Raw genomic sequence first — 12,551 nt, forward strand, 5'->3', positions numbered from 1 at the left:
ACTTTCAGTGATGAAACAAGAAAGTGATTCTTGGAGGATCCGAACAAGTAGACAATTACAAAGATTTTTCTATTAATCCATATCATTTTTTTTTTTTTTTTTTTTGCAATATGAATGGTTCTAGAAAAGACTCTGGTTCTTAGAAAAATAATATATATACATCGATTAAATCTAATTAAAAGCTTGGATCTTAATTAGTAATAACTACACAAAGATATTCAATAAATTTAGTTTAAGGAAATTTCAAATTCATATTGTTTTTAATTTACTTTTGTATTAAATGATAGGGCTCTGTATAGAAATTAATTATCTTTACTTAATTGTTTTAGGTAAATTATAAATTTATATAGGTAATATAAGGAATTTCGGGAAAAAATTGAATGCTATATTAATATGGGAGATAAGAAGAGTATTTTTTTTTGCTTCACTTTGTCCTTATTTATTTTTTCATATAAGTTGACAAAATCTACTGATAATTATAAAAATATTGAGGTCCAAATATCAAATTCGGAAGTCTAACGGGAACCACTCCTATTAATATTATTTGTGTGTGCGCGCGCGCGTTTTTTAATGAAGATCAACGGCACCAACCACATCGCCCACTCTAGTTCCTCAATTTACTACTTATTAGTGTGACCACTTTGGGCCAATCCGAAGCGCATTTCTCTGAATCAGTTGTGGAATTTGGAGTGTGATGCCATCTCCCTTATAGCAGCACCCTCACACTTGAGTTCTGAGTCTTGCAAGTCTGATTCAAGTAAACACAACCCAAAAAGGAAATCATGCACCTGAGCGAAAATGAAGGCATCGATGGCAGCACTTTCGTCGTGACCGGCGGTTTGGGCTTCGTGGGCTCCGCACTCTGCTTGGAGCTCATCCGACGAGGAGCCCGTCAAGTCCGAGCCTTTGACCGCCGAACCTCCTCCTCTTGGTCCGCCCATCTCCTCAACCAAGGGGTCAACTGCATCCAAGGTTCCAATCCCAACTCACTCATTTAATTCGTTACCCTTTACTTCAAATTCATGTTTTTCAAGTTTGGGGATTTGGGTATTTGTTGAAATTGTCAATATTAAAGAATAGAGAGTTGTCATGATGATCAGGGGATGTTGTTAACAAAAAGGATGTGGAGAAGGCTCTGCGGGGGGCAGATTGTGTGTTCCACCTAGCCTCGTACGGAATGTCGGGAAAGGAAATGCTGCAATTCGGGCGTGTTGATGATGTTAATATCAATGGAACTTGTCATATATTGGATGCGTGTCTCGATTTCGGGGTCGAAAGGCTTGTGTATGTGAGCACATACAATGTTGTGTTTGGGGGAAAGGAGATTGTGAGTGGGAATGAGGCCCTAAGCTATTTTCCTATTGATAGTCATGAGGATCCATACGGCAGAAGTAAATCCATTGCTGAGCAGTTGGTTCTTAAGTACAATGCTCGTCCTTTCAGGTTAGTACTTTTGATTTAGTGAGGTTTCAGCGGTGTCGATCAATTGGTACTAATTATTGAGCTTTGTAGGACGAAGAATGGGAAGTGTCTGTATACCTGTGCGATTCGTCCAGCTGCTATCTATGGACCTGGTGAAGAAAGGCACCTTCCGAGGATTGTGTCCCTAGCAAAGTTAGGCTTAATTCCATTCAAAATTGGCGAAGCAAATGTGAAAACAGACTGGATTTATGTGGATAACCTAGTACTTGCTCTCATATTGGCGAGCATGGGCCTTTTGCATGACATTCCTGGGAGAGAGAAAGAAAGACAACCCATAGCTGCTGGCCAACCATATTTTGTATCGGACGGTAACAATGCAATACTTACATCTTCTACTTCAGTATCTTTACGTTTTCATATTGTTAACTGGAATTAGGTAAGTTTGTTATTTGCTAAGTTCTGAACTTTTAGAGTTTCAGAACTATTATTGATCTACAACCTCCTGCCTACTGCTGAAACATCAATAGAAATATCTGAAATGTAAATGGTGAAATCCCCAACCTTTCTTGCAGGGTCTCCGGTCAACACCTTTGAGTTCATCCGACCACTGCTCAGAAGCTTGGATTATGATCTACCAAAGGCTTCATTGTCTGTACCTCAAGCTCTTCGTTTAGGAAGGATTTTTTGGGCAGTCTATACAATATTATATCCATGGTTGGACCGATGGTGGATTCCTCAGCCGCTTATCCTTCCTGCTGAAGTATACAAGGTTTGCTTGTACCCATCTCCTCTTCTAAATTTTTGTTTTTGGCTCAATATTCTTGGTTTTGTTGCATCGGGCAGTTCTATCTTCTTCCACCATTTTTTTCTCCTTTCAATTAAAACAGAAATGTGTGCAATCGAGTGTGAATAGAAATGTATCCAATGCAGTAGATCATAGTTACTTGTTTGATACCTTATTCCTTGTTGTTATTGAGGTTGAATCCCATGAACATTGGTGGGGCAAAGATCTTCTATTTCATTCACAACTTCTCTTGGCATGTGGTTTGACTACGTGACTTTAATCTGCTGTGGAAACCATCCATCAATTTGCTGTTTTAATTATATATATTTTATAATGTCTATATGTATATATTATGTATATATACTGTGGAACTCTATCCTACTAAACACAGTAGTACCTTAGCTATATTAATGCAAGTCTATTCTGAACATTAATATGCTACTTTGTGATATAACTTACAGGTTGGTGTTACACATTACTTCTCTTATCTTAAAGCCAAGGAAGAGCTTGGCTATGCCCCAGTGGTGACTCCTCGGGAGGGCATGGCTACTACAATCTCATACTGGCAGGAGAGGAAAAGGAAAACCCTGGACGGGCCTACAATATACGCATGGTTATTTTGTGTGATTGGCATGGGTACAGTATTTTGTGCTGCTTATTTGCCAGACATCGGACCTGTACCACTCTTTAGAGCTGTTAGCCTCTTCTTTTTCCGGTCAATGTGGATAGTGCGGATGGTATTCCTTCTAGCCACAGCATTGCATGTTGGAGAGGCTGTGTATGCGTGGAAACTGGCAAAACGGGTCGATCCTGCTAACGCAAGAGGATGGTTCTGGCAGACCTTTGCTCTCGGGGTGTTTTCACTACGTCTTTTGTTGAAGAAAGCAAAGAAGTAACGCATGAGCTCCTTAATAATGTATGCCTAGGTCCCTATAGTGCACTTGCACTTGTAAGCTAGTTTAATTTGTATGTGGTATGATAGAAAATTGTGTTAAAGATTCCTTTGTGACTCCACAGATAGAAAATACTTTATGGTTCAAATAAGAAGTTGATTCTCACAGTTTCGAGAGATTGAAACAAATGCATTTGATCACTAAACGGTTAGACGAATGGCTGCTCGCTGTAAGGACCCTTTGCAATCCATTTTAGATTTTTTAATACACTTTGCAATCCATTTTCGTACACTTGGTACAGTTCCTGTAAAAGAGGATATATTGACTTAAGTGCTTGGTAATGAAATAATGATCAGGACTTAAGATTGAATCGGACTATAGTTTTCAGTTCCTGACCTCCGATTTCTCAGCAGAAGTACAAGTCTTTCATTTGAAAGTGATGAAGCGGCCTTAACGACAAGCTGTGTCCCCGCTACTTGCTCTATTTTGAAAGGAGATTTTTCCCCTCCAAAAGGAGATTTTCTTGTTCGTTACAATATAACGACGAAATTTAAACGCAGATACATGATGTCATGCCTGTTTGGGCAATCCAGAAGATCAGGCAAGTTTGATGTGATGCCATGCCACCCTTCTTATTATCACTCTCACACTTTCGAGTCTTGTAACTTTGGTTCCAAGTAAACACAACACAAAGAAAACATGCACTTATTGAATGAAGACGAAGGCATCGACGGCAACATTTCCGTAGTGACCGGCGGGTTGGGCTTCGTCCGCTTGGCACTCTGCTAGGACCTTCTCCGGAGAGGATCTAGTCAAGTTCGAGCCTTTGACCTCCGAACCACTTCTCCTTGGTTTGACTATCTCCGCAAACTAGGCGTCCACTACATTAATGCCTTTAACAGTTTAACGTTCGATCTTCTATTCACTTACTCATGAGCTAGGGCTAGCTTTTACAAATTAAATCACTTAACTATATGAATTGTCATAATCAATCCTAGAGGTTGTTGCTAACATAACGAAAGTTGAAAAGGCTCTAAGGGGCAGATTGTGTGTTCCACCTCGCCTCATATGAATGTCAGGAAAGGAAATGCTGCAATCTTCTCCTGTCAATGACTTTAATATTAATGGAACTTGTAATGTATTGGATGCTTGTCTCGATTTTGGGTATCGATAGGCTTGTTTTTTTGAGCGCATACAGTGTTTTATTTGGGGGAAAAAGGAGATTGTGAGTGGGAATGAGGCCTTAGGCTATTTCCCTATTGATGAACATGAGGATCCATGTGGCCGAAGTAAATCAATTGCAGAGCAGTTGGTTCTCAAGTACAATGCTCGTCCCTTGAAGTAAGCTCTTTAAATTTAAGTGAGCATTCAAAGTCTTAATTTGTTGATATTGGCGAGCATGGGACTTTTGCATATTCACAAGCAATGAAGCAAATGTGAAAATAGACTGGATTTATGTGGATAACCGGTGCTTGCACTACTATTGGCGAGCATGGGACTTTTTCATATCATTCCTGGAAAACATAAAGAGAGACACCTCATTGCTGTTGGCCAGCCTTATTTCGTATCAGAAGGTAACAATGCAGCAGACCAGCAGTTTACATTCTATACACATACTTTGTCATTAGCTAAGTTCAAAACACTATAGTTTTCAGACATCTATCTGATCTACAACCTCCTGCTTAGTGCTTACACATCAATGGAAATATCTGAAATGTGAGTGAAAAACAACTTTCTTACAGGGTTTCCAGTGAACACCTTTTGAGTTCATCCGTCCGCTGCTCAGAAGCTTGGATTATAACCTATCAAAGGCTTCTTTTTCTGTACCACAGGCTTGTCGTTTAGGAAGGATTATTTCGGCAGTCTGCACAATCTTATATCCATGGTTGAACCAATGGTGGATTCATCAACCATTGCTCCTTCCTGCTGAAGTATACAAGGTTTATCTATCCCCCCTTCATTTTTTTAAAGCTAAGGAGCAGTTTTGCTATGTCCCAGTAGTGTCTCCTCAAGAGGGCATGGCTACTACAATCTCATACTGGCAGGAGAGGAAAGGACTCTGGATGGTCCTACATTAATATATGTGGATATTGTGTGATGGACATGACTATACTGTTCTGTGCTGCCTACCTTCCAGAGAATGGACCTGTACCATTCTTCAGAGCTATTATCCTCTTCCTTTTCCGTTCACTGCCGATAGTGAAGGTGGTTTTCCTTGTAGCTGCTGCAGCTCATGTTTTAGAGGCTGTTTAAGCATGATACTTGGCCAAGAGAGTTGACCCTGATAACTCGAGAGGATGGTTTTGACAGCTAGACCTTAGCTCTTGGGATTTTCTCGCTGCGTCTTCTGTCGAAGAAGGCCTGGAAGTAGGGCTCATCATGTATGCGTGGTTACCTAGTTTATGTATGTGTGGTATGATGGGATATCGACTTACAAAGGTCCTGTCAAACTACAGATCGAAAAGATACCTTATGGTTCCAAATAAAAAAATTGAAGGAATGTGATTCTCTATGTTCTGAAATCTGAAAGATTGAAATTGTTCGAATATCATCAAGGGGTTAAGATTCGAAAGGTTGAAACTGTTCGATTATCATCGAGGCAGACAATTGGTCGCTCACCATGACAGGACACCAAGGACCCTTTGCAATCCACTCTAGTACACTCCAGCTAAAAGTTAAAACCAGACCAGTTTTAACTTTTAAGATCAAAACTACACTAAAATAGACCCTTGGTTTTTCATGTCCATGAAACAAGTCGAGAATGCACTAAGCTTGCAATTACACAAAACCAAAGGAAAAATATATATTTTTGAAAGACACCGATTACGATTTTATCATTAGAGAACAGTGCATCAAGCTACAGCTCTACTACGATTACAATAAGCCAACATGAACTAGATCACCAACTCATCCTAGTCCTACCAATTTCTAGATCCACAAACCTTAATCTAATCCTCTATCGCACAAACACCTCAAATTACCTGGTTGACACTTTCAGCTGGCCATATCCTAAATGGTCAAGCTGTAAAGTATTCTAGAGTCTTTATTGTACTAAGATTACATAATGCTGAAACTACAACTGGCGTCCTGAAGATTCATGATGACTACGAAACACAACACTGCTGATCATGACTACACAAATTAGTGAACGGGCGGAAGCTGGCTGGAGGTTACGAAAGATTGATCACTTCCAGGACATGCTTGACATGCCTTGTGGGTTATTGTTATTGCCGGCTCCTGTACTCTGGTTAAGTGGACTTCCCTGCCCACCTGAGGATTCACTGAGAGTTCCATGTGACGGTGGACTACTGACCCCGTTTGGCCCGCTAGCTGCTGCAAGCCGTGGTCCTGCAGATGAAGGATCTTTTTTCATTTCCGTCTTTGGTTCTTTTCGACCATCTGCAGCAAAGCTCCCAACAACTACCTGCAATGGATTTGGAATCCCAGAATCACGGTGTCCATTAGATCTAAGTATATGTATAAGCTGTATGAAGTTTATGGCTTATTCATGTACAGTGTTCAAAATCAAAGTTTACAAACCCTATTAAGAATATATTCCAACAAGTATCTTCATTTCTTTTAGCTAACGTTCTCCACAATACAAGTCTAAAACACAGAACGTACATACACACACAGAAATTAATTGTTTGGGAAAAGCTTAAAACAAACAAATTATCCATACCTGAACAGGACAGGCAGCTGTTAGGAGACCTGCCACACAACCACCCAAAACTCGACCATCTGAGCTAGACAGTGAGACACTTAATCCTCCAGTTCTGCTGCGCTGGCCATCAATTTCAGATAGAAGAAATGAGCCAGAAAGTGATAGAATTTCAAACCGCCCCTGCATGTGAAATTTGATAATAGAATGAGGAATCAGAAGAGCACACTTCACAAGTACAAAATATACATAATATGAAGCTGACCCTCAACAGTAACTGCCAATGGATTGAGTATGACAATTTTTTATGTGAACACGGGGAGAATTTAAAGAACAAAGAGTGGCAATATTAAGAAAGAAACAAATCATATTTGTAACAACAACTAACTGGAAGGTTATAAGAAGACCTACAACATATCAATAGAATCAAGGTAAGATAATGCCACGAGTATGAGAAATCTACAGAACTACGCCCTTGCACAACTCTGTATGCCATAACTGTAAAACAAATTCTTTATCACTTAATATCACAAGGTCTTCTTCTATAATACTAAGCAGCATTTAGTACGGCAGACGTCAGTACTGCAACTAGGAGCAAACCTACTTGTAACCTACACTCCCCCAGACTAGAAATTCAATATGTTATTTCCTTAGATGTTTGTGACAGAATTGAAACTTCATGTTAAACATTACCCTGTCAACATTAACCTTTCCCAACACCATAAATTGCCTGATAGAAAAAAAGAATTGACAGAAACAATAACCTTTGCAAATGAAACATTACTAACTGTTCCTGAAAATATTTAGAGCAAGTTTATTTCCGGTCAACATTCCACAAGGACAAACTATTGATGCCTAACTCACTTTCAATGAAAGTGTATGAAATAGTCAATATGTATAAAGTAACAAGGTCATCAACCATTACTTAGCAATCCCACAGACCTCATATGTAACAGTTCCACCAGATGTGGCTGCTTGGCGAAGAGTCACATTTGATATCGCCCCATTTGCTGACAAGATACAAACAGCCCTAGGACCATTCTGAGAGAACGACATAATTTTTGAAGATACATCCTGAGAAATAAACACATAAAAATGTAAATATCATAATCATCTAGAATGTGATGAGGATAAAAGCAAAAAGGTTTAAGTAGGCATAGAAAATGATAAGGACATTCAATCCAAACATGCAGCTAACATATAAATGATGACTGCAACCCACTTTTGAAGGTTTATTTCTTTGAAGTCTTAAGATCTAAAATACTCAGATCGAGATAATTATGAAGGAAACTGCAATACTCCACTGGCCCAATAATTAAATTATAGATTATGTGCTCTTTAGTCCTAAATTATACCACTTCCAGAACCCCAAAATTATTTGAACTTAACATTGCCAATAGCCTGTAATCGAAAACAACCATTGCCAATACCAAATTCATTCATATTATACTTGCAAATGCACATGGAAACTAATGAGATTAATTTCGTTAGATGACAAGCCAATGAAAACTGCATGCAGAAAAGGAACCTTACTGTAATTGGAGATTATGCATTTAATCATTCAAATTAAGTGTTCTTAATATGAAAGTCATCAGCAGAGGCATAATAAGAAAATACCAAGGACAACTAACAGTTTAACATGCATGCAAAGATATATTGTTGTGCTATCAAATAAAATCTTTTACAGGAATCATGCAAGATTCAAAACATGAATTAGCCACACATGCAGGTTCCTTAGCTGGAGAACACGCATTTGATAATACAAATTTCAAATGAATGAGTTCTCAACTTGGAAGGGGTCAAACACCAAGGATAATTAACTGCTAATATACATGATAGAATATTTGAAGTGTAATAAAAAAATACATTTCCAGCTACCAGTCCAAACAATAAATTCTGGCTCAATAAATTATTCAGAACTAAGAATGCAGGAATGTTGAACAAAAACGAGCAGGAAAATAAGAAAACAAAAGGGCAAGAAGAAACCTCTCCAGCTTTAACAGTGATGACATGTGGTGTAAATCCCATGCCTGCAGATCCTGCAAACAGGAAAGCAAATAACAATCAAATAGGATTCACATACCCTGTTAACACATGGAATTCTCCTTGGTTCAGTAATCAGTATAGACACCGATCAAATAAAAACTTTGACGAAAAAAAAAAAAATCAAATTCGAACAGATATGTATTAAATAAATCTGATCAAAAGAGTTCTGCTGAAAAATAGACAGCACATAAACAAGTTCAACCAATTGAGTTCATTTTGAAGTAGATCATAGGTTGTAACTGATGCCAAACCTCATTACCATTAAAACACATCATACATGCATGAATATCAGAGTTCAAGATCATTTCATAAGCCTACAGAATTGAATTATAATACATATATCAAGGGTATAAATGTAAGTTCAACATAAGAATCTAAAGGCATGGAATGGAATAATGGATCCCAGGCTGCAGCATAACCTTATAAGCTTTTTCTATTTCATAGTCTGTTAATAAATAGAATATACCCCCCTCTTAATAAACATATGACGACCACCATTTCATTTTCTGGAAGAGAGTCCCAGATAATCATAAAAATATAAAATGAAAATAAAAACTCAGAATAGTGCTCAAGTCAAAGCATTGTTGACCTTAAAACCCAACAGCTCAAACATTCAAATATCTGTAATTAAATACAGAAAAACAGGAACCCAGAATTAAAAATGAAAACTCCTCCCACATACTGAAATTTAAAGCAGACGCAATAAGATTCAAATGATTCAAAGAAAAGCCAATTACCCAAAGCTTCCAATTGCTGCTTCTTTGTATTCGTAGAACCAGGCGGCCTGCCTCTGGCTTTCTTGGTGGAAGTAGTGGGCGAGGCAGCGCCTCCAGAAGCAGCAGCAGCAGGAGGCGGTGGCGGAGGAGGAGGAGAAAAGCCTCCACTGGACTGGTTAACAGGGACAGCAGCAGACTGTGCTGAAGGTGACAGAGCCAATGACATTGTCCCATCTGGCCCATACTTCCTCGGCCTCCCTCTCTTCCTCTTCATTGGCTCACCACCCATGTTCATGTTAAGCTGCCCAGATGACATAACAGCACCTACACCAGTTGAACTGTCCCCCGGAGCAGCAGCAGCAGCTCCAGCAGTGGACTGGTAAGGCGGCGGTGAGGTGGCGGCGGTGACGGGCTTATAGATAGCATTAGTGCCAGAAGTGTAGTCCAAGCGCATGCTCTGTGACTGTGACTGAGTCAGTGACTGTAGAGGACTAGCCTGCAGAAACGGCTCTCTACTGGTCATCACTCCCGTCTCAGATCCTGACATCTCTCTCTCTCTCTTCAACTACTCAAATTTCCACAAAACCAATCCCTAAAACACAATTCAAACCAAGATTTAACACGCTAACTTTGCCGCCTTTCAGATCTAGACAATTTACATAACCATAATCCAGTAACAAATTCATAAAAATAAAAAATACATATTTCATAATTATTTTCAAACACAAAATTCTTATTCATAAAATAAAATTAAAAAAAAAAATTGGTATTGATTATTAACCACTGGTAAAACATGAAAAAGAAGATGATGCTAGAAACTCCAGCTAAGCTCATTCTGCAAAAGAATCTCAAACCCTAACCTAACAACGTACTTTCACTCAAATTGTACTCATCCAGCCCCAACCAAAAATAAACCCTAAACGCAGACATTACAGTCTAAATTTGCAAATTTCAGCACAGATCGAGCTCCAGCATTTAAATATTAAAGCTTAAACTAAACCAAAATTAGCATTTCACACCGACGAACAGTTTATTTTCGGAAAAAAAAAAAAAATCTAATTTTGTTTTCCGGAAATCCGCAGTAAAAGAATCATAAAAGAAAAAAATAAAAACAGTGAAAATTAAGAAAAATCGGAAAATAGCGACAAAAATACGACAAGCTTACCAATAATTCAGAAAAATTACGGCGACACGGAAATTCTAGGGTTCCGGAACGAAAACGCAGAGGAGCTCCGAAGCCCCTTTTTTTTTTCTCTGAAACCCGAGAAATCTGAAATATAATTTAAATTTAAATTTCTTTAATTATTTCTTTTTCTTTTTATACCGTGCCTTTTCCTCTACGGGGAAAGGGGGGCTTTGGTAAAAGACATAGAGCCCTAGTTTGCAAATTTTTTGTTTTTCCCCAAAAGAAATTAAATTAATAATATTTAATTGCATTTACTCTCTCCAGCTTTTGCTTTGGGCCCACGCCACTCGATTGTGGCCTAAATATTACTCGCCTTTATGATTTAATAATAATAATAAGATGTCCACGTGGCTCCAGTATATTCGATTTTGCTGCTCTTGGATAACTTTTTTTTTGAGAATTTTGTGGTTGGCGCTTTCCGGTTCTAATCTGCAATTACAAGTCTAATTAGACTGTATTTATGGATAAAATATGCTTTTTTAAATTTTCAAATGATGGTGGTTTAGCTAATCCGGGGGTTTGGGCAGGGGCAGTTGCGTAGTTGGTTCATAATAAGCTTCCATGTTGCGCTTAAGTCGACTTGATAACTACCGCTACAGTCAAAATATTTGAAATCACGCTTGCCTCGGCATCCAATGCAACCAACATCCTTTCACACCTCATGATCTTTCTTTAGAGTTCCTGTTTTTATTCTCTTCTCTGAAAAAAACAAACAAAACAAAACAAAACAAAAAATCCTAATAATTGAAGGTTTATTTTGATAACAACGACACCTGCTTGAGGTTAGGAAAATTTTACTGCCGCACGAAATTGTCCTGAATTGCATTGTGGCCTTTTTAGCTCAGTTTGGCCTTCGGATTGCTTTTATGCTACATACATAGACTTACCTGTTTACTAGTTATTTGAAAGGTAAATAAATAAAAGTCTTTATTTTTTAGCTTCATTTTGACATTTAGGAGGCTCTAAAGTTGACTTTTTCTTTGATTTTTTTTTTTTTTTAAACTTCCTTAATGAAAGATGTAAAGCAAGTTAAATCGAGTCCGCAGACATTAATTAAGCACGTTAAAATTTGAGTTCGTAGGACCAATCTATAATCTAAGGAACCTAAGTTACTGTTCCAGAAACCCGAGCTGGCATGCGATTATTGAATAATTCATTTTATGAAATTTCGATGTATATCTAGAATACTGATTATAGAACCTTGAATGCTAATATGTCTCTACGCGCATACACCAACCTAGCTCAATGGCTATCACGCACGTGCTAAAATCAACTTAGACGTGAAAGGAGTGTGCATGTCGTGCCAAAGAAATAGATGATGGAGATTGAGAACCTGGACCTGTGCGTGGTGGAAGAATGTCGTCCCTTTCCTTCTTGAAACATAGGGACCACTATACACAATATAGTAGTAAGTATAAATACCATGCAGAGGCATGGAAGAAGGACGATCATCACAACCCTTACTAGACTAGAGAAACAATTTGAAAAAACACTTAATTGAACGTCGGAGTGTCTTTTGCAGGTAACCCCCTTTCTCTTTCAATTTGGCTTGGTTCGTCAGCAAGTTTGTGAGGTTCTTTGACTCCGATTGAGAATATATATTGTTGGCAGAATTTTCTCTACAGAAACTTCTCACTACTCTCCTATTGAAAAAAAATTCTCACTATTTCATATCTCACACACACATAGGGTGTGAGCCCTACTAGTCTAATAAGTGAGAAGCAAGATGTCGGAGGACAATCACAACGATCTTCATCAAATGGATGATGCGGACATTGTTTGGTTGCTGGGCTCTAATACTGAATCAAACAAGCGAGAGATTGATGTTGAGAAATGCAAGTGG

General features: G+C 38.4%; 2 protein-coding genes and 1 pseudogene across 3 annotated transcripts; 2 read left to right on the forward strand and 1 right to left on the reverse strand.

Moving 5' to 3' along the window:
* The first annotated feature begins 644 nt into the window (after positions 1 to 644).
* On the forward strand, positions 645 to 3,275 carry LOC112180708 (short-chain dehydrogenase/reductase family 42E member 1). The gene is made up of 5 exons (XM_024319268.2): positions 645 to 972; positions 1,101 to 1,443; positions 1,513 to 1,790; positions 1,995 to 2,191; positions 2,668 to 3,275. Exons 1-5 carry the CDS (start codon positions 783 to 785, stop codon positions 3,100 to 3,102), a joined length of 1,443 nt encoding a protein of 480 aa, XP_024175036.1. The 5' UTR covers positions 645 to 782; the 3' UTR covers positions 3,103 to 3,275.
* Positions 3,276 to 3,798: 523 nt separating this feature from the next.
* LOC112179235 lies at positions 3,799 to 5,470 on the forward strand (annotated as a pseudogene).
* A 431-nt stretch (positions 5,471 to 5,901) lies between these two features.
* Positions 5,902 to 10,841, reverse strand: LOC112179236 (AT-hook motif nuclear-localized protein 10). Of its 2 annotated transcripts, none has more exons than XM_024317590.2 (6): positions 10,688 to 10,841; positions 9,544 to 10,114; positions 8,747 to 8,799; positions 7,703 to 7,834; positions 6,782 to 6,943; positions 5,902 to 6,523 (listed from the first exon to the last, which is right to left on the reverse strand). In XM_024317590.2, exons 2-6 carry the CDS (start codon positions 10,067 to 10,069, stop codon positions 6,284 to 6,286), a joined length of 1,113 nt encoding a protein of 370 aa, XP_024173358.1. In that variant the 5' UTR covers positions 10,070 to 10,114; positions 10,688 to 10,841; the 3' UTR covers positions 5,902 to 6,283. The 2 variants fall into 2 exon arrangements, with proteins under 2 accessions (XP_024173358.1, XP_040367921.1); XM_040511987.1 differs by lacking the exon at positions 10,688 to 10,841 and adding an exon at positions 10,395 to 10,419.
* Between the last annotated feature and the right edge of the window lie 1,710 nt (positions 10,842 to 12,551).

Source organism: Rosa chinensis, chromosome 7, assembly GCF_002994745.2.
Source record: "Rosa chinensis cultivar Old Blush chromosome 7, RchiOBHm-V2, whole genome shotgun sequence".
Lineage (NCBI taxonomy): Eukaryota > Viridiplantae > Streptophyta > Magnoliopsida > Rosales > Rosaceae > Rosa > Rosa chinensis.